We start from the raw sequence: 27,962 nt of genomic DNA, 5'->3' as shown, positions 1-27,962 counted from the left end.
GTGCCATCCTGGATGAGCTGCACTACCTGAGCCACTTGTGTGGGTTGTGGACTCCGTCTCATGCTACCACTACAGTGAAAGCACCGCCAGCATTCAAAAGTGACCAAAACATCAGCCAGGAAGCATAGGAACTGAGAAGTGGTCTGTGGTCCCCACCTGCAGAACCACTCCTTTATTGGGGGTGTCTTGCTAATTGCCTATAATTTCCACCTGTTGTCTATTCCATTTGCACAACAGCATGTGAAATTTATTGTCAATCAGTGTTGCTTCCTAAGTGGACAGTTTGATTTCACAGAAGTGTGATTGACTTGGAGTTACATTGTGTTGTTTAAGTGTTCCCTTTATTTTTTTGAGCAGTGTATATATATATAGCTTTGTGTATACACACACACACTTCTTTCTTTCCACGTGCAGAATGTTTTTATTAAAGTGTTTATTTCTGTTTGGTTTTAAATAACTGTTCTCCACTGTTGTAGATATTAAGTAAAACCAAGACGAGTGTATATTGATAACAATGGGAGTATACGCTCCAATTACCAATCACTCGTTAGTGCGTGACTTGTCTCCGTGCGCTCAGGATGTAGGTGTACAGTTTCACGCAGGTCAGTGCTATACGGTATCATTGGAAAGTCCCTACCCTAGCCACAACCATAACACTTACCTAACATTTTAAAATTCTACTTTAACGGGGTAGGGATGTCCCAAAGATCCCAGATAGCACTGACTGTGTCATGCATGGCTCTCCAACCCAGTTCCTGGAGAGTTACCCTCCTGTAGTGTTTCGCTCAGGACGGTAGCTCACCAGGACCATGGTTGGAGAGACGTACTGCTATCATAAAGCGCTCTTTTGTCACACACAAGAGCTTTTGTCATCTATAGGTCAATTACCTATCATTAACCAAACCTGTCCCAACTTCAGGTGGGTCCGTAAATGGTTCCGTTTACACTTAATTACATATCATGACAAGTGGAAGGACGCTGTCTACGCATGGGGTGACGTTTTTTACCCATGTGGACTGTTCTGCGTCGCCTGATTTTACGCAGCACTTGAGATCGTTTCAGCGCGACCAAATAAACACTTGCAAAACCTATAACAAAATCATCTCTCTCCAAAAGGTACTGTGAAATGCTGTTAAGTTTCAAGGAACCATAAACACACTTGAAACAGAGCCTTTTCATGGACACATTTTGATTAGTCAAACTTCCAAGAACGTCCGTCTCATACGTTTTTAATTTTTTCTGTTTCTGGCAAACCAATTCTGCCATTTCTGTAGTGTCATCACTAGTGGCTCGTCATGCTATATGTCTGATATAAGATCTCCCAGATAATTGTACAAGCCTTGCCTGTTGTTGGGAATCCCAGCTGACCGTGGTTTTAGTATCAGTTTATACCAGTTAGTAAACATCTGAGACACGCAGAAGCACATCTGGAGTGAAATTATCATTACAAAAGGCCCTATAGATGATGTTTTTAAACAACCCTGAATGACTGAGGCAATCATTTACTGATAACTGGTCTATGTGGAAAAATAAAAACAGAATACCAAAGAAGGGAAGTTGGCCATACAAAAGTTTCAATAGTTTGTGTCTGAAAAAAAAGACCATAGGCAACAGTAGCATTTGCAAATGGTGGGTGGCAACACAGATATCTAGATCAATGGTTCCCAACCTTTTTCAGTAACTGGACCAACAGCTGAATTGTGCTCGGTCTGGACTACCCCTGAAGCACAGGAGGTTGGTGGCACCTTCATTTGGTAGGATACACTCATGATAATGGCTGGAGCGGAATCGGTGGAATGGTATCAAATACATCAAACAAATGGTTTTCATGCGTTTGATTCCATTCCATTTACTCCATTCCGGCCATTATTATAATCCGTCCTCCCCTCAGCAGCCTCCACTGCTGAAGCACCCCCTCATGCGCATTTTACCAGTAGGCCTATGGTCACATGAGTCTTCTCAAGTACCCCCAGGGCTCCTAGTACCACTGTTTGGGAACCATTGATCTAGAGAAGGGGTGTCAAACTCATTCCATGGAGGGCCTAGTGTCTACAGGTTTTAGTTTTTTCCTTTCAATTAAGCCCAAGACAAGCGTGTGTGGTAGTTCCTTAGTAATTAGTGACCGTAATTCATAAATCAAGGACAAGGGAGCAGCTAAAACCCACAGACACTCGGACCTCCATGGAATGAGTGACACCTGTAGCCTAGACAGACTAGCTTCAGTGCCTGTGTTTCTGCTGCTATGCTTCTAAATGTCCACTAGGTGACGATCTGAAGCAATAGAAAACAGGTCAACAAACCATGTCTTAGAAATGATCCTGATTAAAAATACCTTGTATAAGAGCTCATCTTCCAACAGTGAAGAGATTGATCCTCAATAAAATCACTAAACCACTAACATATCAGTTGTCATGAAGTTTAGTACAGTGTGGTTTATGCAAATATGTCTTTTTTATGTACTAGAATGATCTAATCTGAGATCAAAGGCACAATGAGCTAAATAGATAACCTGATACACACAAGTATATACGGGCCTATAGACATACAATATCAGATTCTATTATTACAAAACATATATTACATAATGATGCTAAATACAGCATATCCTCATTTCTGCACGTACTTTTTATGTATTATTTAACTTCTATTTAACTAGGCAAGTCAATTAAGAACAAATTCTTATTTACGGCCTACCTCGGCCAAGCCCTCCAATAACCCCTAACCCGGACGACGCTGGGCCAATTGTGCGCCGCCCTATGGGACAATGTCTTACAGTGTCATATATTTGAGATGATGTTATCTGTGGATTTTGCCAAAGCAGTAAAATAAATACAAAAATAATCCAAAGCTCTCAAATATCATCTTTAGTAGCCTAATCATGGTACTTGGCTTTTTGACAAAGAGAAAATTGGACTCCCAAAATGTGAACACTATCGCAAAAGACTTCCTTAGGCCTGCAGTGCATCTTTTAAAGTGGAAATTTAATTTGAAATATTTCATAGATGCCATTGATAGAGACACTTTAATTTTTTAATTTTTCACTTTATCTTCTCGCCTCCCTTCACCGCCATGGCTTTACACATTTTTAATCCTCGATGAGTCTCAAGCTTTCAGTCTCTTCTCACCTCTCCATGTTCCCATTCCAGTTTTCCCACCTCTCCCGGTCTGTGCATATTTGCAAACAACAGCTGGTGCACGGAATCTAAGGAAGTCTCTAGATTTTGCTCGCCTGAAGTAGAGTATATTGTGATAAATTGCAGGCCACACTACTTGCCTAGAGATTTCTCAGCTATACTTTTCATGGCTGTTTATTTACCACCACAGACAGATGCCGGCACTAAGACCGCACTCAGCCAGCTGTATAAGGAAATAAGCAAACAGGAAACCACTAACCCAGAGGCGGTGCTCCTAGTGGCCGGAGACTTTAATGCAGGGAAACTTAAATCAGTTCTACCAAATCTCTATCAACATGTTAAATGTGCAACCAGAGGGAAAGAAATTCTAGATCAACTGTAATCCACACACAGAGACGCGTACAAAGCTCTCCCTCGCCCTCCATTTGGCAAATCCGAACACAACTCTATCCTCCTGATTCCTGCTTACAAGCAAAAATTAAAAAGCAGGAAGCACCAGTAACTCGGTCTATAAAAAAATGGTCAGATGAAGCAGATACTAAACTACAGGACTGTTTTGCTATCACAAACTGGAACATGTTCCGGGATTCTTCCGATGACATTGAGGAATACACCACATCGGTCACTGGCTTTATCAATAAGTGCATTGAGGACGTCGTCCCCACAGTAACTGTACGTACATACCCCAACCAGAAGCCATGGATTACAGGCAACATTCGCACTGAGCTAAAGGGTAGAGCTGCCGCTTTCAGGGTGCGGGACTCTAACCCGGAAGCTTACAAGAAATCCCGCTATGCCCTGCAACGAACTATCAAACAGGCAAAGCGTCAATACAGGGCTAAGATTGAATCATACTACACCGGCTCCGACGCTCGTCGGATGTGGCAGGGCTTGCAAACTATTACAGACTACAAAGGGAAGCACAGCCGTGAGCTGCCGAGTGAAACGAGCCTACCAGACGAGCTAAATCACTTCTATGCTCGCTTCGAGGCAAGCAACACTGAGGCATGCATGAGAGCATCAGCTGTTCCGGATGACTGTGTGATCACGCTCTCCGTAGCCGTGAGTAAGACCTTTAAACAGGTCAACATTCACAAGGCTGCAGGGCTAGATGGATTACCAGGACGTGTGCTCCGGGCATGTGCTGACCAACTGGCAGGTGTCTTCACTGACATTTTCAACATGTCCCTGATTGAGTCTGTAATACCAACATGCTTCAAGCAGACCACCATAGTCCCTGTGCCCAAGAACATAAAGGCAACCTGCCTAAATGACTACTAAGGCTGGTAATGGCTCATATCAACACCATTATCCCAGAAACCCTCGACCCCCTCCAATTTGCATACCGCCCAAACAGATCCACAGATGATGCAATCTCTATTGCACTCCACACTGCCCTTTCCCACCTGGACAAAAGGAACACCTATGTGAGAATGCTATTGATTGACTACAGCTCAGCGTTCAACACCATAGTACCCTCAAAGCTCATCACTAAGCTAAGGAACCTGGGACTAAACACCTCCCTCTGCAACTGGATCCTGGACTTCCTGACGGGCCGCACCCAGGTGGTGAGGGTAGGTAGCAACACATCTGCCACGCTGATCCTCAACACTGGAGCTCCCCAGGGGTGCATGCTCAGTCCCCTCCTGTACTCCCTGTTCACCCACGACTGCATGGCCAGGCACGACTCCAACACCATCATTAAGTTTGCTGACGACACAACATTGGTAGGCCTGATCACCAACAACGATGAGACAGCCTATAGGGAGGAGGTCAGAAACCTGGCCAGGTGGTGCCAGAATAACAACCTATCCCTCAACGTAACCAAGACTAAGGAGATGATTGTGGACTACAGGAAAAGGAGCACCGAGCACGTCCCTATTCTCATCGACGGGGCTGTAGTGGAGCAGGTTGAGAGCTTCAAATTCCTTGGTGTCCACATCAACAACAAATTAGAATGGTCCAAACACACCAAGACAGTCGTGAAGAGGGCACGACAAAGCCTATTCCCCCTCAGGAAAGTAAAAATATTTGAGATCCTCAAAAGGTTCTACAGCTGCAACATCGAGAGCATCCTGACCGGTTGCATCACTGCCTGGTACAGCAATTGCTCGGCCTCCGACCGCAAGGCACTTCAGAGGGTAGTGCGTACGGCCCAGTACATCACTGGGGCAAAGCTGCCTGCCATCCAGGACCTGTACACTAGGCGGTGTCAGAGGAAGGCCCTGAAAATTGTCAAAGACCTCAGCCACCCAATCATAGACTGTTCTCTCTACTACCGCATGGCAAGCGGTACCGGAGTGCCATGTCTAGGACAAAAAGGCTTCTCAACAGTTTTTAACCCCAAGCCATAAGACTCCTGAACAGGTAACCAAATGGTTACCCGGACTATTTGCATTGTGTGCCCTCCCCCTGCTACTCTCTGTTTATCTTATATGCATAGTCACTTTAAGTATACATTCATGTACATACTACCTCAATTGGGCCGACCAACCAGTGCTCCCGCACATTGGCTAACCGGGCTATCGGCATTGTGTCCCACCACCCACCATCCCTCTTTTACGCTACTGCTACTCTCTGTTCATCATATATGCATAGTCACTTTAACCATACCTACATGTACATACTACCTCAATAAGCCTGACTAACCGGTGTCTGTATATAGCCTTGCTACTCTTATTTTCAAATGTCTTTTTACTGTTGTTTTATTTCTTTACTTACCTACACACACACACATACCGTTTATTTCACACTATTGGTTAGAGCCTGTAAGTAAGTAATTTCACTGTAAGATCTACACCTGTTGTATTCGGCGCACGTGACAAATTATCTTTGATTTGATTTGATCCAACAATCTACTGCATCAAGCTTCCATCTCTCCCTCCTCCCTCTCTCACCCCTCCCCCTCAGTGTCCCCCAGGTCTTCCTCCTCTACGCCTTCTGTAGAGTAGTGCACCAGAGTTTGGTGTCTGTTTCTGGAGGGAGCGTCCCCAAAACGTAGCCCACAGTCCTCACAGGTGTACAGCTGAGCCCTCCCTTCCCTGCTACTGCCTGGTTCTGCTCTCCTGGAGGGGATCTTCACACCGCTAGACTGGAACTGGGGCTCTTTGTCTGAGGTTACAGTCGGACCTGACCCTGGAGGAGCAAGGAGAGACCCAGGGGGAAGGATTTTGGTCGGGGCAGGAGTAATGCTGGAGCTCACGTCAGTATGGGGGTTGTTGCGTATCCTGTTTGGATTGGCACTGAGGCGTCCCACAGCAGCTGAGCTGTCTAGACTCTGTCTCCCCCTATGGGACCCACCGGCTCCTCCACCCCCGCCCATATCCGACACCATCCCATGGACAGTGCGCTGGTGGAAGCGGATGCCGGAGCGGTTGGAGAAGCCCTTCCCACAGAGGCTGCACACAAACGGCCGTTCCCCGGTGTGGATCCTTGTGTGGATCTTCAGTGCCCCCGACTGGGTGAAGCACTTCCCACACTGGGTGCAGCGGTAGGGCTTCTCACCTGTGTGAGTCCTTTGGTGGGCCCGGACCCCGGCCAGGTGGGGGAAGCCCCTCCCACAGTAGGCACAGGCATAGGGTCTCTCCCCAGTGTGAATGCGCAGATGGATCTTCAACGCTCCTGACTGGCTGAAGCTCTTTCCACAGTCAGGGCATGAGTAGGGCCGGGCGCCGGTGTGTACGTTGAGGTGGATGCGGAGGTTGGAGTGGGAGTTGAAGGCGCGCCCGCACTCGGTGCACAGGAAGCCGCCGGCCTTGTGAGCGTGCAGAGTGCGCTGGTGCTGTAGCAGCTGAGAGGGTCGGGGGAAGGAGGCTGTACAGTGCATGCATGGGTGTAGGGTGGGGCACACTGTGGTCACCCCTCCAACATGGTTCTGGGGGGGTTTGTGGCCCTGCTGGTGGCGGAGGAGCTGGGAGCAGGAGGGGAAGGAATGCTGGCAGGACAGGCATGGGAAGGTGCCAGGGGCCAGGCCAGGGTGGGAGTGGTGGTGGGGCAGGCAGCTGGTAAGGGGGCAGTGGTGGTGGTAGTGGGTGTGCGTCTGGGAGAATGGAAAGTCTGCTGCCCCCTGTTGGTGGTGCAGTAGCTGGGTGCATGTCTGGAAGCCCCGGCGGCAGCAGCAGAAACAAGGGAAGGTGGGGATTTGAGGCAGGGGGCTTGGTGAAGAAGTACCCTGGTTAGTGGGAGTGGTAGGTGCTGGGCTGGGGCTCTGGGTGCTGGTCTCCTTGTCCTGACTGAGCTCTGGGCTGTAGGTGCTGCTGGGCTCGGGCTGTGAGGACACAGTGCCTCTGGGCTTTATGGTCTGGAAGGAGGAAGATGAGGAAGAGTAGGGGCAGCCAGGGCAAGTGCAGGTATGGTGCTGAGCTGTGTACAAGTGGGGGAAAAGACAAAAGCAAGAAAAGACATTTATTATAAAGCCAGACAAGCCGTTACCTACGAAAACAAAATCTGTTTCCTTAGTATTTCCTGTCCTTTCCTATTACTCCACAATGTTCTCCACTCACCTTGTTGTCCACTGATGTCTCTGGCCTCTCTAATGCTCTCTCCCTGGGCCTGGACCTGTCTGGGCTGGGCTGAGCCTGGGGCTGCTGTTGGGGCGTCTTTTAGCCCCAGAGCCCCCCCAGAGACCATCAGGTCTCCAATGAACTGGTGCATCTCCAACCAGGAGCACGGGTCATGCTGGGTGGGGGAAATGAAGAGGGAGAGGATAGGTGTCAATTGGAAAATAACAATGAGATTGCTTATACTACAACATAATATTTCGTTTATGACTTACATATACATTAGCAATAGTAATCAGTTTAACAAATATTTAAACTGTATTATATATTTTTTTACAATAATACTTTTTTTAAATCCAAGACTATGCTTTTTGGTTCCTTTTTTATTATGGATACAAATAAGCTACACAACCATATTCACTTCTTCAAAACATGCATTTTATTGACAGGCCTATATACTTACGCTCACAGCGAACTTGTCTTTGTCCATGTAGAATAATGTGTACAGTTATACGAAGTTTTTGCCGTCTGTTCCGTTTCATCAGCCTACATTGCGCGAAGCAAGAGAAAGGAATTTGAGCTACGTAACCCAACAGTCTTCCGATCGACACTGAAAGGGATATCTATTGCAAGCTGTAGTGTATTCTTACGCCCGCCACATTTCCCTACTGTGTTATTATCTTCGCAGGATTTTACAAATTATTTCCGGGCTTTCTTACCATGTGACAGGATTTGTAGTCTTTTCTTCAACCGAGCTCTTTACTGTGCGCATTAGCACTATCCAACTTTCTCGAAGAGGTAGGCCTATAAAATTATAGACCTACTTAGCCGAGTGCATCATTTATTAACATTTCAAAATCCAACACTGGAATTACAACGCTTTGGTTAAGTGTTATGTTATATTAAGATTTATAACAGTGTGTTTACAAGTAGATAAACACTTACCATAGTGCCTTCCCTGCTTCCTCTCCAGCACTCAAGTAAGAGTGTTCTGTATATGTCAATGAAAGAAGGCTTTCCAAGAAAATCCCTCCATACCATTCCAATACAGTTGATCTTTATTTGTATCCTTTAAGATCCCAATTTCAGAACAGAATGTTTTAAAACTCTACAAAACACTGCAACCATTCAGTTGAAGTTGGGGTAAGACATTCAACGTGATAGAAAAAGATATACAAGTCAATTTAACATTATAATTGGACAGCACATATTTCTTGCATATTTTACCCATTATGGAACTCAAATCAAACAAAAACCGAGCTGTTGAGAAACATTTCTCAGAAAGTTGACAGTACATTAAATCCTGGCTCCCAAACACTCCCCATCAGTACCTGAATAAGAAACCTTGGCGACTGAAGTCCCATACAGCAGCTTATATAGAATAGAAACTACAAAAATTACAATGACATTCAATTGAAGACAAACTAGACAACCTATAACAAAAAAAACCAAATAAGTTATATTGGTATAGTCAAATAGATATGGAGTGTTTGGAAAGGTGTGCGGTAACACTGGAAGAAGTGCATGATCCTATTGCCAACATACGCAACTACTGTAATATAGAAAACAGCCACTATTTACGCTAATCTCAATCTCTTGCCACACAGTAAGCAGCTAACAACAAGGATTGTTAGCTAGCTCACTAAGCACTAGCAGGTACATTAAACATAGACATAGTAAGTCTTCAATAGCTAACAAAAAAAATCATTGGAATATAGGAAAGCAACCAAATCCCGAGGGCAAATTAATGTAGAGGCATGGTTTATCAAAATCACCACTAATTCACAAAATGTGTTGCTATTATGATTTCATAACAAGCCTAGTATGAATTGTTTTACATTAGGCTTGGTTATGTTGTCCTCTGTTCCTCGGGCCATTAAAAAGCAGCCTAATTAACATTGTTGTCAGCAAACCTATTTTTCACTCTGTCTAAAGTACTGCCCTTATAATAAACAGTCGTGTAGGGATCTAGGCTTTTCCCTTGTCCTTAGTGACCTTCGTCTTTTACATGGTGGTGAGGAGGGAGGAGAGGGGATGGGAGAGGAGGGGAGCTCTGTCTCTGGGTTATGGGCTGTGGGTTCATCAACAGGTGCGTCAGTCTCCTCCGTTCCATCCTCCTCCCCTTTCCTCTCCTCCGTTCCATCCTTCTCCTCCTTCCTCTCCTCCGTTCCATCCTTCTCCTCCTTCCTCTCCTCCGTTCCATCCTCCTCCCCTTTCCTCTCCTCCGTTCCATCCTTCTCCTCCTTCCTCTCCTCCGTTCCATCCTCCTCCCCTTTCCTCTCCTCCGTTCCATCCTTCTCCTCCTTCCTCTCCTCCGTTCCATCCTCCTCCCCTTTCCTCTCCTCCATTCCATCCTCCTCCCCTTTCCTCTCCTCCGTTCCATCCTTCTCCTCTTCCCTCTCCTCCGTTCCATCCTTCTCCTCCTTCCTCTCCTCCGTTCCATCCTCCTCCCCTTTCCTCTCCTCCGTTCCATCCTCCTCCCCTTTCCTCTCCTCCGTTCCATCCTTCTCCTCCTTCCTCTCCTCCATTCCATCCTCCTCCCCTTTCCTCTCCTCCGTTCCATCCTCCTCCCCTTTCCTCTCCTCCGATCCAGCCTTCTCCTCCTTCCTCTCCTCCGTTCCATCCTTCTCCTCTTTCCTCTCCTCCGATCCAGCCTTCTCCTCTTCCCTCTCCTCTGTTCCATCCTTCTCCACTTTCCTCTCCTCCGTTCCATCCTTCTCCTCCGATCCAGCCTTCTCTTTCCTCTCCTCCGATCCATCGTTCTGCTCTTCCCTCTCCTCCGATCCACCCTCATCTGCTTTCCTCTCCTCTGTTGCTCCATCCTTCTCGCCACCCTCTAGCTCCTCCTCTACACAGTCTCCTTTCATGTTCCTTTCCTCTGCTTTCTCCGCCACATCACAACTGGCTGGGTTCCCTCCATTCAACCTCAAGTCGAGCACACAGCCTGGGGTGCCCCCATCCCATCTCAAGTCCAGCCCCACGTCTGGCTCCATCTTCCTGTTCAATGCTGTCAGCGGGCTGTACGAACAGAAGTCTGAGCTCTGTGTTCCACCGTCAGCCTCTAGAGACAGTGGTTCCTGCTTTATATGGACTAAGCCCCGAAGCATTTTGGAGTGCAAAGAGCTGACTGACTCGATTTTCAGCTGATTCACTGGATCCACTTTGGCAGCGTTCTTCTGTTTGACGGTCAGGAGCCGTAGTGTTGACGGGACTCCCGGCTTTGGTGCCTTCTTCATTTGAGACTGAGCTGTTCCATCATCTCTGCTGTCATTTTGCCTGTCTTCATCTCCACTCCCTTCTCCATTTTCCCCCTTCTGAGCCATAGCCTCCATTTTAGAATCCTCCCCTGGCTCCCTCTTACTCTGAAAGACTATTCCCTTTTTATCACCTGTTAAACTTGTGAATAGTTCTTCCTCAGTCTCGTCTGCAAACCCAGGGTCTCTCGGTTCAGTCTTGACTACAAGGTTAGCAGGAGGAGTGGAGCAAGTCGACTTGTTAGACAGATCAAGAGGTAGTATATTAGCAGGCTCCTGTTCGTAGTCAGCTGTCTTTAAGGCCAGATCCAGCGGAGCAGAGGAGGAGTAGCGCCGGTTTGCCTCTGCTATGAGGCTCAGACCCGGCTCAGAGGTGAAGCTGGACTGGCACAGCACCGGAGGAGGGGCTCCTGGATTTGGTGCTGGGTTGAGTACCTTCCACTGGGGCTGGGTGCCTGAGAGGGCTGGGAACTGGGGGGTGGAGGATGGGCCAGAGAGGCCAGAGGCCAGAGGGGTGTTGGCAGGGACAAACATGACCAATGACACCCCAGGAGGAGGCTGTTTGTCCAGGCTGAGCTTCCACAGCCCCTTGGTGGGTTGGTCAGGGCTCACCACGCGGACAGTGGTGGTGTTATGGACTCCCATTGTGACTCCGGCAGGGGCAGAGTCTGGCATTCTCACTGGGGCAGAAGCAGGGACTCCCATAGTGACTCTGGCAGGGGCAGAGCCTGGCATTCTCATCAGAGTAGGAAGTGGTGCTGACGCTTGTCTCTCTGGTTTCTTCACAGGAGCAGGAAGATGCCTTGGAGCGAGCTGGGGTAGGGGTTTGGAAGGAGCAGCAGGGGGGTCCTTCCGTGGTTTCTTTGGAGCCATCTGCACAAAGAGAGAGTTACAACAGTGAACAGAAAGCTACTTGTACCCTTCTCTATCCAATCCAACTTAAACTAAAATAATATGAAACTACTTTTCTTCCAAAGAGCCATATACAGTGACAAACATATCCGTGTATTGCAACAGTCCTTAGGGGGGTAACCCATACTCACCACAGGAGGGGGTTTGCGTCCACAGTCCTTGAGGTGGCTCTCGTAACCCTGCTGGTGAGGGAAGCCCAGGCCGCAGTTCTTACACAGACAGGGCCTCGACCCTGCGTGGCCCCCCATGTGTGACATCAGCATCAAGGCCGAGCGGAAGCCCTTGCCGCACTCGGAGCAGGTCATCACCCTCTGGTGGGCCCCGGCGTGATTCTTCAGCTCGTCAGCTGTGGAGAAGGCCTGGCCACACTCCATACAGCGGATCTCATCCCCCTTGGTCCCCTGCTGGCCCCAGCAGCCCGTCTCCCTTTTGTGCCTCTGGAAGTCGTTGTGGCTCTGGAAGACACCCAGGCATGCCACGCAGTGGAGCCGTTCTGGCTCACACTCGTGCTTACGGTAGAGCCTGGCCAGGCGGAAATGTGCGCGGCACTGGATGCAGGTGTAAGGCAGCAGGCCCAGGTGGGAGAAGCTGTGCTTGAGGAGGGCATTTTTGCGGCTGAAGTTCATGGGGCAGTCGGTGCAGCGATAGCTGCGGATACAGCCCCGCTCCTTGTGGCGGCGGAGAGAGCGGCGCAGGCGGAAGCGGCGGCAGCACTGCAGACACACGTGGTCCGCCAGCTCGCGCTTGTGCTCCTCCAGGTGCTCCTCACACTTGGTCAGGCAGGTGAAGATGCGCTTGCATGCGTCACACTCATAAAACTCCTTTTCAAAGTGGGACTTGGCTAGGTGGTCCTTCAAACCCTGCTCAGAATCGAAGCCCTTCAGGCAAACACGGCAGCGGAGCTGTACGGGTGGGACTGAGGTCTGGGGCTGGGCGTGCGTCCGCAGGTGGGAGCGGTAGTTGGCCAGCTGACAGAAGCGCTTGCCACACTCGGCACAGCAGTAGGGGCGTGCCCCTGTGTGCAGGTTCATGTGCTCCTGGAGCTGGAAGCTGGAGGAAAGGACGAGGTCACAGACGCTACAGCGGTGTTCGCCTGAACCTCCAGGCTCTGCTTCTGAAAGGCAGAGGGGGAAGGATGTTAAAGGTCCTGTACAGTCAAAACATTTTCAGGAAATTGATGATATTTGGATGAAATCAGATCAAACTAGGACACCTAAAGTATGAAAAATGACTGTTGCTTCTACATTGATAAAGTTTGATCATAAAGTTACTGGTCCCCTCCCCAATGTCAAACACCAGGATTCAAGAGGCGGGAATATTAAGGGCATTTTATGACATCACAAAATCTCAAATTTGAATACACCAATGGTATTGTCATATTCTCTTAGCTCGTTTAAATAAGTACTGCCTTGTAACCAACAATTGCAGAAGGGTGTTCGCAGAGGGGCGTGGTTTACATAGCTAGGTAACTAGTCTACTGGTGCCAAAATTTGACTCTACTGTATTTGCTGACACAGTGCAATTAGAGATTTTCCCTATTCATCTAAGGCAAAGATACTTAGAGGTTTCTGCTTTCATCTGTGTCTTGTGTTAGCTAGTAGCTGGCTAGCTAGGTCTTCAGACAGCATGAAACAAAAGTGGGGGAAGGGTTGCCAAAAACTCAGACGCAGTTGTCATGTCATTACATCAAGAGACATGCTAAATGGAAGATTCACACACACTTCTTGACATTGATAGCAGAGGTGTGGACTCGAGTCACATGCTGTACAGCTAGCTATAGGAACGGATGCTTCGCTAACATGCAGCTCCAAAAATGTTTGGTGATCAAGAATATTAACTGTTTACTTTGCAAGCTCACCAGCAATGGGGCTTCAAGCAACTAGCATAGGCCTACTGGTCTCTTGGTATGTCAAAATTGCTTGAAATTAATAATTTACTTGCATTTGGAATTTGTTGTTAAAATTAATAATTACATAATCAAAATATGTTAGAGACAAAATAATGAACAACTTATAGTTGAACAAGTCATTGCATGTATAATTTTTTTTTACTTGACGTTCGACTCGACTAGCTCTTAGAACACATGACTTGGACTTGACCCAACCCATTCTACATGGGACTCAACTTGAGAACCGGACCTTGTGACTTGAGACTTGCAACACGAATAATAATGACTTGGTTCCACCTTTGACTGACAGTCATGACATGTGAACATTGTCTAGTAGTCAATATACAGAGTGTACAAAACATTCATATTGAGTTGCACCCCTTTTGCCCTCAGAACAGCCTCAATTCGTCGAAATGGTTCAAAATGGGATGCTGGCCCATGTTGAATCCAATGCTTCCCACAGTTGTGTCAAGTTGGTTGGATGCCCTTTGGGTGGTGGACCATTCTTGATACACAGGGGATACTGTTGAGCGTAACAAACTCAGCAGCGTTGCAGTTCTTGACACAAACCGGTGCGCCTGGGACCTACCCCGTTGTAAAGGCACTTAAATCTTTTGTCGTCTCGCCTATTGAAACTTAAAGGTACACATACAAAATCCATGTCTCATTTGGCCAGAAGAGTAAAAAACCCGCATATCTATAAGTTCCATTTAGTCAGCATATAAAACCGCTTGCCCAGGCCAAATATATACACATTCCTTTTTTCTTGAAACATTAATATCTCGTCGCCTGTTGAAACCTGGACTTCCTACTTTACTCGTAACATTACTAACTTTTACTTGGGTAGAAAAATATGTCAGAACTTTGTCAGAATTTCCTTGACTGCCTGGTAGGGAAGAGTGGGGGAAATGTTTGGAAAGTTGAATGCTCACTATTAGTATGGGGAGACCATGGGAAATTGTAAAAGCATTTATATATATATATATATATATATATATATTGTAGACATGTTTGCACAGTGGGGAACCTATTGGACCTTCAGTGTATTACAGGCTTTTGATGCTGAAAGGACAGCAACTGTAATACTGGCACATGTAGGGGAGTGCACTTTTTGTAAAACACAAAAGGGCGAGTAGTGTAGTGGAGGCTACATGCAGGTATAAACCCTATACCCACTTTTCTTTCAGTGGGCATTGCCAATACTCACTTCTTAATCCCCACTTATACGAACCAAAGTAATGTAGTGGAGGTGTACGACTTAACAATTATGCAGTACAATAAAAAAAGAATGTAAAGTAGCCTAAACAAATCGCAAAGCATGTGGGATATATTCACATGCACGCCACTCACAGCCTAGTTTCAGCAGAATATCATCTGCAGGCAGCAAAAGCACGCAGCTCTCAACTGGTTGTTGCATGGAGCAGTTCACAGAAGAATGACATCAGTAGCCGGTAGTGTTGGTAGGAAAGAAGGTTAAACTTGTCTACCAATAAATAAAGTGGAAAATGGGTATGCAAATAAGGTATTGAAAAAGGTTTGGTCCGAAGTCTTGGTTAGTAGGCTATTAGTGATGAAGCTGGCTCATGAGGACCGCCACAGGAAAGGAAGACCCAGAGTTACCTCTGCTGCAGAGAATAAGTTCATTAGAGTTACCAGCCTTAGAAATTGCAGCCCAAATAAAATGTTCACAGAGTTCAAGTAGCAGACATCTCAACAGCAACTGTTCAGAGGAGACTGCATAAATCAGGCCTTCATGGTCGAATTGCTGCAAAGAAACCACTACTAAAGGCCACCAATAAGAAGAAGAGACTTGCTTGGGACAAGAAACACGAGCAATGGACATTAGACCGGTAGAAATCTGTCCAAATTTGCAATTTTTGGTTCCAACTGCCATGTCTTTGTCAGACGCAGAGTAGGTGAACGGATGATCTTCGCATGTGTGGTTCCCACTGTGAAGCATGGAGGAGGAGGTGTGATGGTGCTTTGCTGGTGACACTGTCAGTGATTTATTTAGACTTCAAGGCACACTTAACCAGCATAGCTACCACAGCATTCTGCAGCGATACGCCATCCCATTTGGTTTGTGCTTAGTGGGACGATCATTTGATTTCAACAGGACAATGACCCAACACACCTCCAGGCTGTGAAAGTGCTATTTGACCAAGAAGGATAGTGATGAGTGCTGCATCAGATGACCTGGCCTCCACAATCACCCAACCTCAACCCAATTGAGATGGTTTGGGATGAGTTGGACTGCAGAGTGAAGGAAAAGCAGCAAACAAATGCTCAGCATATGTGGGAACTCCCTCAAGACTGTTGGAAAAGCATTCCAGGTGAAGCTGGTTGAGAGAATGTCAAGCGTGTGCAAAGCTGTCATGGCAAAGGGTGGCTACTTTGAAAAATCTAAAATATATTTTGATTTGTTGAACACTTTTTTGGTTACTAAACTCAGCAAAAAAAGAAACGTCCCCTTTTCAGGACCCTGTCTTTCAAAGATAATTCGTAAAAATCCAAATAACTTCACAGATCTTCATTGTAAAGGGTTTAAACACTGTTTCCCATGCTTGTTCAATGAACCATAAACAATTAATGAACATGCACCTGTGGAACGGTCGTTAAGACACTAACAGCTTACAGACGGTAAGAAATTAAGGTCACAGTTATGGAAACTTAGGACACTAAAGAGGCTTTTCTACTGACTCTGAAAAACACCAAAAGAAAGATGCTCAGGGTCCCTGCTCATCTGTGTGAACTTGCCTTAGGCATGCCGCAAGGAGGCATGAGGACTGCAGATGTGGCCAGGGCAATAAATTGCTATGTCTGTACTGTGAGATGCCTAAGATAGCGCTACAGGGAGACAGGACAGACAGCTGATCGTCCTTGCAGAGGCAGACCACGTGTAACAACACCTGCACAGGATCGGTACATCCGAATATTACACCTGCAGGACAGGTACAGGATGGCAACAACGACTGCCCGAGTTACACCAGGAACGCACAATCCCTCCATCAGTGCTCAGACTGCCAGCAATAGGCTGAGAGAGGCTGGACTGAGGGCTTGTAGGCCTGTTGTAAGGCAGGTCCTCACCAAATCTCACCGACAACAACGTTGCCTATGGACACAAACCCACCGTCACTGGACCAGACAGGACAGGCAAAAAGTGCTCTTCACTGACGAGTTGTGGTTTTGTCTCACCAGGGGTGATGGTCAGATTCGCGTTTATCATCAAAGGAATGAGCGTTACACCGAGGCCTGTACTCTGGAGTGGGATCGATTTGGAGGTGGAGGTTCTGTCATGGTCTGGGGCGGTGTGTCACAGCATCATCGGACTGAGCTTGTTGTCATTGCAGGCAATCTCAACGCTGTGCGTTACAGGGAAGACATCCTCCTCCCTCACGTTGTACCCTTCCTTCAGGCTCATCCTGACATGACCCTCCAGCATGACAATGCCACCAGCCATACAGCTTGTTCTGTGCGTGATTTCCTGCAAGACAGGAATGTCAGTGTTCTGCCATGGCCAGCGAAGAGCCCAGATCTCAATCCCATTGAGCACGTCTGGGACCTGTTGGATAGGAGGGTGAGGTCTAGGGCCATTCCCCCCAGAAATGTCCGGAAACTTGCAGGTGCCTTGGTGGAAGAGTGGGGTAAAATCTCACAGCAAGAACTGGAAAATCTGGTGCAGTCCATGAGGAGGAGATGCACTGCAGTACTTAATGCAGCTGGTGGCCACACCAGATACTGACTGTTGCTTTTGACTTTGACCCCCCCTCCCCGTTTGTTCAGGGACACATTATTACATTTCTGTTAGTCACGTCTGTGGAACTTGTTCAGTTTACCGTAATTTCCGGACTATAAGCCGCAACTTTTTTCCCACGCTTTGAACCTCGCGGCTTAAACAATGACGCGGCTAATATATGGATTTTTCACGCTTTAAATTTTTTTTTCTCCAAAAAAACACATTCTGTGACGTGCTCAGTTTTTTGGCGGCATGAAGCTTTCATTAGACCAATGAAATTGCCGAACGGGTTAAGGTCAAACTACTTTTTTGTTTACTGTTTAGATTAAATCGAGCTCTCTCAAACTTCATCATTCTGATTAGGGTAGTCATTTTGTTACCCTCATCATGGCAAAGACACGGAGAAATGCATATGATGCAGCTTTCAAGTTGAAGGCGATTGATCTGGCTGTTGGAAAAGGAAATAGAGCTGCTGCACGGGAGCTTGGTCTTAATGAGTCGATGATAAGACGTTGGAAACAGCAGCGTGAGGAATTGACTCAGTGCAAAAAGACAACTAAAGCTTACTGCTAATTTTTGTTACAAGCCGTGTTATGTTAAAGCCTATTTATTTTTGTTACAAGCCGTGTTTCGTTAAAGCCTATTTATTTTTGTTACAAGCTGTGTTTCGTTAAAGCCTGTTCATTTTTGTTACAAGCCGTGTTTCGTTAAAGCCTGTGTAAAGTTCATTTGTTTCAATGTACCGGTAGGCACCTGCGGCTTATAGACATGTGCGGCTTATTTATGTTCAAAATAATATATATTTTTTAAATTCAGTGGGTGCGGCTTATATTCAGATGCGCTCAATAGTCCGGGAATTACGGTATGTCTTAGTTGTTGAATCTTGTTATGTTCATACAAATATTTACACATGTTAAGTTTTCTGAAAAGAAACGCAGTTGACAGTGAGAGGACGTTTCTTTTTTTCCCTGAGTTTACATGATTCCATGTGTTATTTCATAGTTTTGATGTCTTCACTATTATTCTAGAATGTAGAAAATAGTAAAAATGCAACAACAAAAAAATGTAATGAGGAGGTGCGTCCAAACTTTTAACAGGTTCTGTCTCTGTGTGTGTGTTGGTGTACACGCGCGCCCACACACACACACGATCCCTTCGGAAAGTATTCATATAAAAAAAAACATCTACACACACACGCAACACCCCATAATGACAAAGCAAAAACAGGTTTAGACATTTCTGCTAATTTATAAAAATAACATAAGTATTCAGACTCTTTACTCAGTACTTTGTTGAAGCACCTTTGGCAGTAATTACAGCATTGTGTCTTCTTGGGTATGACGCTACAAGCTTTGCACACATATATTTGGGGAGTTTCTCCCATTCTACTCTGCAGATCCTCTCAAGCTCTGTCAGCTTGGATGGGGAGCGATGCTGCACAGCTATTTTCAGGTCTCTCCAGAGATGTTTGATCGGGTTCAAGTCCGGGCTCTGGCTGGGCCACTCAAAGACATTCAAAGACTTGTCCCACAACCACTCCTGCGTTGTCTGGGCTGTGTGCCTAGGGTCATTGTCCTGTTGGAAGGTGAACCTTTGCCCCAGTCTGAGGTCCTGAAGCAGGTTTTCACTATACTTTGCTCCGTTCATCTTTCCCTTGATCCTGACTATTCTCAGTCCCTGCCGCTGAAAAACATCCCCACAGCATGCTGCTGCCACCACCATGCTTCACCGTAGGAATGGTGCCAGGTTTCCTCTAGATGTGATGCTTGGCATTCAGGCCAAAGAGTTCAATCTTGGTTTCATCAGACCAGAGAATCATGTTTCTCATGGTCTGAGAGTCTTCAGGTGCCTTTTGGCAAGCTCCAAGCAGGCTGTCATGTGCCTTTTAGTGAGGAGTGGCTTCCGTCTGACCACTCTACCGTAAAGGACTAATTGATGGAGTGCTGCAGAGATGGTTGTCCTTCTGGAAGGTTCTCCCATCTCCACAGAGGAACTCCAGAGCTCTGTCAGAGTGACCATCGGGTTCTTGGTTACCTCCCTGACCAAGGCCTTTCTCCCTCAATTGCTCAGTTCGGCTGGGCGGCCAGCTCTAGGATGAGTCTTGCTGGTTCCAAACTTCTTCCATTTAAGAATGATGGAGGCCACTGTGTTCTTGGGGACCTTCAATGCTGCAGAATGTTTTTGGTACCCTTCCCCAGATCTGTGCCTCGACACAATCCTGTCTCAGAGCACTACGTACAATTCCTTCGACCTCATGGCTTGGTTTTTGCTCTGACATGCACTGTCAACTGTGGCACCTGACATAGACAGGTGTGTGCCTTTCCAAATCAACTTAATCCATTGGTCCCGTGTGGCTCAGTTGGTAGAGCATGGTGTTTGCAACGCCAGGGTTGTGGGTTCGATTCCCACGGGGGACCAGTACGAAAAAAAAAGGGGGGAAAATGTATGAAATGTATGCACTCACTACTGTAAGTCACTCTGGATAAGAGCGTCTGCTAAATGACTAAAATGTAAGTCCAATCAATAAAAATTTTTACCACAGGTCGACTTCAAATCAAGTTGTAGAAACATCAAGGATGATCAATGGAAAGAGGATGCACCCGAGCTCAATTGAGACTCATAGCAAACGGTCTGAATACTTATGTAAATAAGGTATTTCTTCTTTTTTTTTTATACATTTGCAAAATTTCTACAAACCTGTTTTTGGCTTTGCCATTATGGGGTATTATGTGTAGATTGCTCAGGATTTTTATTTACTTAATCCATTTTAGAATAAGGCTGCATTGTAACAAAATGTGGGAAATGGAAGGGTTCTGAATACTTACGAAAGCGTACATACAGTGCATTCGGAAAGTATTCAGACCCCTTCCCCTTTTCCACATTTTGTTACAGCCTTATTCAGTTAATTTTGTATAAATTTGCAAAAGATTATAAAAAAATGTCTTTGCATTGTCATTATGGGGTAGTGTGTGTAGATTGATGAGGGAAAAAACAATTTAAATCAATGTTAGAATAAGGCTGTAAGATAACAAAATGTGGAAAACGTCAAGTGGTCTGAATGCTTTACAAATGCACTGTATACAGTGCCTTCAAAAAGTACTCACACCCCTCAACTTTCTACACATTTTGTTACGTTACAGCCTGAATTAAAAATTGATTTTTGTGTCACTGATCTACACACGGTACACCATAATGTCAAAGTGGAATTATGTTTTTATAGATGTTTACAAGTTAATAGAAAATGAAAATCTGAAATGTCTTGAGTCAATCAGTATTCAACCCTTATGTTTTGGCAAGTTCAGGAGTAAAAATGTGCTTAACAAGTCACATAATAAGTTGCATGGACTCACATGATTTTTAAATGACTGCCCCATCTCTGTACCCCACACATACAACTATCTGTAAGGCCCCTCAGTCGAGTTGTGAATTTCAAGCACAGATTCAACCACAAAGACCAGTCAAAAGATTTTAAAAAAGAAGACTTCCCAGGGATATGTGACTCGTGATTAATTACATTTTGGATGGTGTATCAATACACCCAGTCACTACAAAGATACAGGCGCCCTTACTAACTCAGTTGCCGGAGAGGAAGGAAATTTTAAAACAGTTAGTGTTTAATGGCTGGGATAAGAGATAAATGAAGATGTATCAACAACGTTGCAGTACTCCACAATACTAACCAGACGCCATGGATTATAGGCAACATCCGCACTGAGCTAAAAGCTAGAGCTGCCGCTTTCAAGGAGCGGGACTCTAACCAGGAAGCTTATAAGAAATCCCGCTATGCCCTCCGACGAACCATCAAACAGGCAAAGCGTCAATACAGGACTAAGATAGAATCGTACTACACCGGCTCTGACGCTCGTCGGATGTGGCAGGGCTTGGAAACCATTACAGACTACAAAGGGAAGCACAGCCGAGAGCTGCCCAGTGACACGAGCCTACCAGATGAGCTAAACTATTTCTAAGCTCGCTTCGAGGCAAATAACACAGAAACATGCATGAGAGCACCAGCTGTTCCAGAAGACTGTGTGATCACACTCTCTGCAGCCGATGTGAGTAAGACCTCTAAACAGGTCAACATTCACAAGGCCGCAGGGCCAGATGGATTACTAGGACATGTACTGCGAGCATGTGCTGACCAACTGGCAAGTGTCTTCACTGACATTTTCAACCTCTCCCTGTCTGAGTCTGTAACACCAACATGTTTTAAGCAGACCACCATAGTGCCTGTGCCCAAGAACACTAAGGTAACCTGTCTAAATTACTACCGACCCGTAGCACTCACATCTGTAGCCATAAAGTGCTTTGAAAGGCTGGTCATGGCTCACAACACCATTATCCCAGAAACCCTAGACCCACTGCAATTTGCATACCGCCCCAACAGATCCACAGATAATGCAATTTCTATTGCACTCCACACTGCCCTTTCCCACCTGGACAAAAGGAACACCTATGTGAGAATGCTATTAATTGACTACAGACAGCGTTCAACACCATAGTGCCCTCAAAGCTAATCAATAAGCTAAGGACCATGGGACAAAACACTTCCCTCTGCAACTAGATACTGGACTTCCTGACGGTCCGCCCCCAGGTGGTAGGGGTAGGTAACAACACATCCGCCACACTGATCCTCAACACAGGAGCCCCTCAGGGGTGCTTGCTCAGCCCCCTGCTGTACTCCCTGTTCACTCATGACTGCACAGCCAGGCACGACTCCAACACCATCATTAAGTTTGCCAATGACACAACAGTGGTAGGCCTGACCTATAGGCTGTCTCGCCGACAACAATGAGACAGCCTATAGGGAGGAGGTCAGAGACCTGGCCGTGTGGTGCCAGGACAACAGCCTCTCCCTCAACATGATCAAGACAAAAGAGATGATGGTGGACTACAGGAAAAAGAGGACCGAGCATGCCCCCATTCTCATCAACGGGGCTGCAGTGGAGCAGGTTGAGAGCATCAAGCTATTTGTTGTCCACATCACTAACAAGCTAACATGGTCCAAGCACACTAAGACAGTCGTGAAGCGGGCACGACAAAACCTATTCCCCCTCAGGAGACTGAAAAGATTTGGCATGGGTCCTCAGATCCTCAAAAGGTTCTACAGCTGCACCATCGAGAGAATCCTGACTGGTTGCATCACTGCCTGGTATGGCAACTGCTAGACCTCTGACAGCAAGGCACTACAGAGGGTAGTGCGAACGGTCCAGTACATCACTGGGGCCAAGCTTCCTGCTATCCAGGACTTCTATACCAGGTGGTGTCAGAGGAAAACACTAAAAATTGTAAAAGACTCCAGCCACCCTAGTCATAGACTCTTTTCTCTGCTACCGCACGGCAAGCAGTACCGGAGCACCAAGTCTAGGTTCAAGAGGCTTCTAAACAGCTTCTACCCACAAGCCATAAGGACTTCTGAACATCTAGTCAAATGGCTACCCAGACTTTTGCATTGTTCCCCCCTCCTCTCTTTTACACTGCTGCTACTCTATTGTCATTATCTATGCATAGTAACTCTACCTACATGTACAGTCGTGGCCAAAATTTTTGAGAATGACACAAATATTAATTTTCACAAAGTCTGCTCCCTCAGTTTGTATGATGGCAATTTGCATATACTCCAGAATGTTATGAAGAGTGATCAGATGAATTGCAATTAATTGCAAAGTCCCTCTTTGCCATAAAAATGAACTGAATCCCCCCAAAAAAACATTTCCACTGCATTTCAGCCCTGCCACAAAAGGACCAGCTGACATCATGTCAGTGATTCTCTCGTTAACACAGGTGTGAGTGTTGACGAGGACAAGGCTGGAGATCACTCTGTCATGCTGATTGAGTTCGAATAACAGACTGGAAGCTTCAAAAGGAGGGTGGTGCTTGGAATCTTTGTTCTTCCTCTGTCAGCCATGGTTACCTGCAAGGAAACACGTGCTGTCATCATTGCTTTGCACAAAAAGGGCTTCACAGGCAAGGATATTGCAGCCAGTAAGATTGCACCTAAATCAACCATTTCTCAGATCATCGAGAACTTCAAGGAGAGCGGTTCAATTGTTATGAAGAAGGCTTCAGGGCACCCAAGAAAGTCCAGCAAGCGCCAGGACCGTCTCCTAAAGTTGATTCAGCTGCGGGATCGGGGCACCGCCAGTACAGAGCTTTATCAGGAATGGCAGCAGGCAGGTGTGAGTGCATCTGCACGCACAGTGAGGCGAAGACTTTTGGAGGATGGCCTGGTGTCAAGAAGGGCAGCAAAGAAGCCAATTCTCTTCAGGAAAAACATTAGGGACAGACTGATATTCTGCAAAAGGTACAGGGATTGGACTGCTGAGGACTGGGGTAAAGTCATTTTCTCTGATGAATCCCCTTTCTGATTGTTTGGGGCATCCGGAAAAAAGCTTGTCCGGAGAAGACAAGGTGAGCGCTACCATCAGTCCTGTGTCATGCCAACAGTAAAGCATCCTGAGACCATTCATGTGTGGGGTTGCTTCTCAGCCAAGGGAGTGGGCTCACTCACAATTTTGTCTAAGAACACAGCCATAAATGAAGAATGGTACCAACACATTCTCCGAGAGCAATTTCTCCCAACCATCCAGGAACAGTTTGGTGACGAACAATGCCTTTTCCAGCATGATGGAGCACCTTGCCATAAGGCAAAAGTGATAACTAAGTGGCTCGGGAACAAAACATCAATATTTTGGGTCCATGGCCAGGAAACTCCCCAGCCCTTAATCCCATTGAGAACTTGTGGTCAATCCTCAAGAGGCGGGGGGACAAACAAAAACTCACAAATTCTGACAAACTCCAAGCATTGATTATGCAAGAATGGGCTGACATCAGTCAGGATGTGGCCCATAAGTTAATTGACAGCATGCTAGGGTGGATTGCAGAGGTCTTGAAAAAGAAGGCTCAACACTGCAAATATTTACTCTTTGCATCAAGTTCATGTAATTGTCAATAGAAGTCTTTGACACTTATGAAATGCTTGTAATTATACTTCAGTATTCCATAGTAACATCTGACAAAAATATCTAAAGACACTGAAGCAGCAAACTTTGTGGAAATTAATATATGTGTCATTCTCAAAACTTTTGGCCACGACTGTACATATTACCTCAACTAACCGGTGCTCCCGCACATTGTACCAGTACCCCCCTGTACAGTATATAGTCTCACTATTGTTATTTTACTGCTGCTCTTTAATTACTTGTTACTTTTATTTCTTATCCGTATTTTTTAAAACTGCATTGATGGTTAGGGGCTCGTAAATAAGTGTTTCACTGTATTCGGCGCATGTGACTAATAAAATTTGATTTGATAAATGACAGTGAAAAGAACGAAGCCTGTACAGAATACAGGCTTCCTGTTTGCAATAAGGCACTTAAGTAATACTGCAAAAAATTTGACTAAGAAATGTTTATTTTTTTTACCTCAATACTAAGCGTTATGTTTGGGGAAAATCCAACACAACACATCACTGAGTACCGCTCTTCACATTTTCAAGCATGGTAGTGGCTGCATCATGTTATGGGTATGCTTGTCATCGGCAAGGACTGGGACAGGGTTTTTTTTAAGATAAAAAGAAACGGAATAGAGCTAAGCACAGGCAAAATCCTAGAGGAATACTTGGTTCAGTTTGCTTTCCAACAGATACTGGAAGACAAATTCATCCTCCAGTTGAACAATTACCTAAAACTCAAGGCCAAATACACACGAGTTGCTTACCAAAACAACATGGGTGGCCTAGTTACAGTTTTGACTTAAAACCGCATTGAAAATCAATGGCAAGACTTGAAAATGGCTGTCTAGCAATGATCAACAACCAATTTGACACAGAATATTTTTTTAAGAATAAATGGGCAAATATTGTACAATCCAGGTGTGCAATGCTCTTAGAGACAAAGCTCTTTAATCCCTGCCAAAAGTGACTAACATGTATTGACTCAGGGGGTTGAATACTTATCTAATCAAGATAGTGTTTTATTTTCCATCAAACATTTTTTGTGTAGATTGTTGACAAAAAATGACAATGAAATCCATTTTAATCCCACTTTGCAACACAACAAAATGTGGAAAAAGTCAAGGGGTATGAATACTTTCTGAAAGTACTATATGTAATGAAAAGTACCCAGACCTCCCCCTGTAAAGTGAACTGAAATTGAAACTGAAATTGTCCAAGAAGAACTAGCTAGCTCATCTGATAAGCAGTGCTGACAATTCCTTTTGGGCTAGCTTGCTAAATTATACAGCCAATATTTTTTCTATATGTATGCTGTTACATAACCAAACAGTTGCATACATTTTTTTTGTGTGAAACCATTATGTGATGTATGACGGAATTGAATGTTGCATGCAATTTCAATGTTGTTTTAGTTGCTTTTTGCATCAGCAAATTTGCTTGAGATAATCTCACTGCAACCATGTTGCTTGACATGTTTGAAAAAAACTTCACTCAAGGTGAGCTCCTCACCCACTCAGCCTACTAGCTCCCCGCCCACTCAGCCTACTAGCTCCCCGCCCACTCAGTCTGCCTTTTCAGACTTCCTGGTAGTTTGACAAATTTTTAGCACTTTTAATCAGGGGAAAAATATTACAGTTGATGTTTTAGTCACTCAAAAGGCTATTTTACAATGGAATCAGAATGACTGTATGGGTGCTTTAACAAACAACATGAATAGGAAATAAGCATAGACGTGTACTTTATCATATGTGAACTTAACTGTTTTAAGCAACAACAAAAAAAAATGGTTTGACAATAAGTCAAAAAAAAATTGTTTGACAATAAGGTATTATGATTTGAGAGCTGTAGCCTACCTGGGTCCAGTTCCTCATCCTCCTCTTCCTCTTCGTCATCATCCTCATTCTCAGAAACCTCACTGTCATCTGTTTCCTCAGAATCCTCCTCTAAACTTTTTGCAACTTCTGCTTCTTTCTCTTTCGGTCCTTGCACTTTCCCATCATCGAAAACACCTTTCCCTCCTCCAATTTTTTCTCCTGGTTCTTCTTCCTCAGCTTTATCAGCGACCGCCCTTCCTAGCTTCCCTGTGTTTACAGGTTTTGGAGTGGTCTGAAACATTGCAGTCTGGTCTGCCAGTGGCAGCTCGGAATCATTCTTAACGGTTCTTAAGTGTTCAACAGGGGGAGTGAAAGTAGCTGGTACAGTAGTCAACACAGTACCTGCTCCAACACGAGACACAGATATCAGGACAGTTTTAGTTATTTTGGAGTTTTGGTGAAGGCTAGTGCTTTGACCACTTACTAAACTCTTGGGTAGCAATACGGGACTAACAGGCCGTGAAGTGTGTGGCACTGCCACCGGTTTGTGTGTAGAAGGAGGGGGCGGGCAGAGTATTGTCAGTGTCTCTGGGGGCCCAGAGGGATTTGGGGTTACTGTAATGTGAGGGCCAGTCTGTGAGGCAACCTGCTGAACTGTAGAAGCAGTCTGTGAGGCTACAGAAACCAGCTGATCTACACCGACCAGTTCTGGGTCCACAGCTGTGGGGGTGAGTGCAGCAGGAGGCGGCGGCGAGGAACTGGGTGTTTGGAGGTTGGCCAGGGTTCCAGGGGAGATATTGTTAGAGGCCGAAGGCGATGGTGTCTCCTTCACACAGGTTGTTTCTCTGGGCTGCAAGATGTCTGGGAACCCTAGTTCTGTCAGCTGGATATCGATGGTGAAATCTGACATGGTACCTGTGAGACAAATACAATCCATTGATATAATTCTCTAATGCCACCATTCCAGGATCAGGACAAAAGCCATCAGAATTATGTACAGTAAGACCAGACCATAATACAATTAATTCCAATGTCACTAAAAGTAACTGCCATTACAAAACAAAATGTTGAATGCTTTTATGCTAAAGTTGGCAGAAAACAGCTAAGACAATGTATGTTTGACACTGATTCTGAAATATAGAAAAAGTAACTAGCCATATTCAAGCAAGTGCAGTGAGCGAGCTGAATACATGAACGCACTGACTGTGACGGCAACATTCACCATATTAACTTTGAATTGTAGCTAGCTAACGGTAGCTAGTTACTTAGCCAGCCTAATTAAAATCATAAGCGCAACAATGCCCCACGTCAATAAAAACTACCTAACTACTATAACTATTGACAGAATAAGCAGGTAAATTATGACGACGTATGGACTTCCGCAGATCACCTCAGTTTAGATTGCAACAGTGAAGATGGCTAATTTTCAGATGCTCCACCTGGACAGAAACACCTTGTGGCCGTGGAGGCATGCGCTCTTCACTGTCCGAAAAATATCCAGACACTATCTTATGTGACTGATCTGTGATACTGTATAACGCTTGTTGCACAATGTTACTATCTAGCCTAAATACTGGTTAAAACGTATGTTTAATTTATTTTGTAACACACAATTTGTTGTAATTGAATCACTCACAAACCGCGACCAATCTGCTTCCGTCTTCTACAACAACAGTGGGACAAAAACATCCGGCACTTTACACACTTAATGACACCTATTGTCGTGGAGGGGTATTACAATAACAAATAATATTTGACTCTAAGAAGAGG

At 45.5% G+C, this 27,962-nt stretch overlaps 2 protein-coding genes across 4 annotated transcripts; both read right to left on the bottom strand.

Moving 5' to 3' along the window:
* Positions 1-6,004: 6,004 nt before the first annotated feature.
* Positions 6,005-9,808, bottom strand: LOC115183062 (zinc finger protein 79-like). Of its 3 annotated transcripts, XM_029744432.1 has the most exons (5): positions 8,579-9,808; positions 8,353-8,437; positions 8,097-8,179; positions 7,637-7,811; positions 6,005-7,496 (listed from the first exon to the last, which is right to left on the bottom strand). In XM_029744432.1, the coding sequence occupies exons 3-5, from the start codon at positions 8,121-8,123 to the stop codon at positions 6,028-6,030; spliced, it is 1,671 nt and encodes a 556-aa protein (XP_029600292.1). In that variant the 5' UTR covers positions 8,124-8,179; positions 8,353-8,437; positions 8,579-9,808; the 3' UTR covers positions 6,005-6,027. The 3 variants fall into 3 exon arrangements, with proteins under 3 accessions (XP_029600292.1, XP_029600293.1, XP_029600286.1); XM_029744433.1 differs by lacking the exon at positions 8,579-9,808 and having other exon boundaries at positions 8,353-8,484; XM_029744426.1 differs by lacking the exons at positions 8,353-8,437; positions 8,579-9,808 and having other exon boundaries at positions 8,097-8,336.
* LOC115165748 (zinc finger protein 341) lies at positions 9,602-27,855 on the bottom strand. Its single transcript, XM_029719091.1, has 5 exons — positions 27,833-27,855; positions 26,232-27,107; positions 11,931-12,913; positions 10,327-11,760; positions 9,602-9,634 (listed from the first exon to the last, which is right to left on the bottom strand). The coding sequence occupies exons 2-5, from the start codon at positions 27,100-27,102 to the stop codon at positions 9,602-9,604; spliced, it is 3,321 nt and encodes a 1,106-aa protein (XP_029574951.1). The 5' UTR covers positions 27,103-27,107; positions 27,833-27,855.
* Positions 27,856-27,962: the final 107 nt, after the last annotated feature.

The sequence above is a fragment of the Salmo trutta genome, chromosome 3 (assembly GCF_901001165.1).
Source record: "Salmo trutta chromosome 3, fSalTru1.1, whole genome shotgun sequence".
NCBI lineage: Eukaryota > Metazoa > Chordata > Actinopteri > Salmoniformes > Salmonidae > Salmo > Salmo trutta.
This window is presented reverse-complemented; position numbering and strand designations above follow the sequence as displayed.

Excerpts from the sequence above, each read along its gene's own strand:
- LOC115165748 (XM_029719091.1), bottom strand. The coding sequence starts at position 27,102 with ATGTCAGATTTCACCATCGATATCCAGCTGACAGAACTAGGGTTCCCA. Across the intron at positions 11,761-11,930 it reads GACGCAAACCCCCTCCTGTG|ATGGCTCCAAAGAAACCACG; the intron begins GTGAGTATGGGT and ends CTCTTTGTGCAG. Across the intron at positions 9,635-10,326 it reads ATGGAACGGAGGAGAGGAAA|ACGAAGGTCACTAAGGACAA; the intron begins GTGGAGAAGGAT and ends ACCATGTAAAAG.
- LOC115183062 (XM_029744432.1), bottom strand. The coding sequence starts at position 8,123 with ATGGACAAAGACAAGTTCGCTGTGAGC. Across the intron at positions 7,812-8,096 it reads AAGACAAGTTCGCTGTGAGC|CATGACCCGTGCTCCTGGTT; the intron begins GTAAGTATATAG and ends TCCCCCACCCAG. Across the intron at positions 7,497-7,636 it reads AGACATCAGTGGACAACAAG|CTCAGCACCATACCTGCACT; the intron begins GTGAGTGGAGAA and ends ACTTGTACACAG.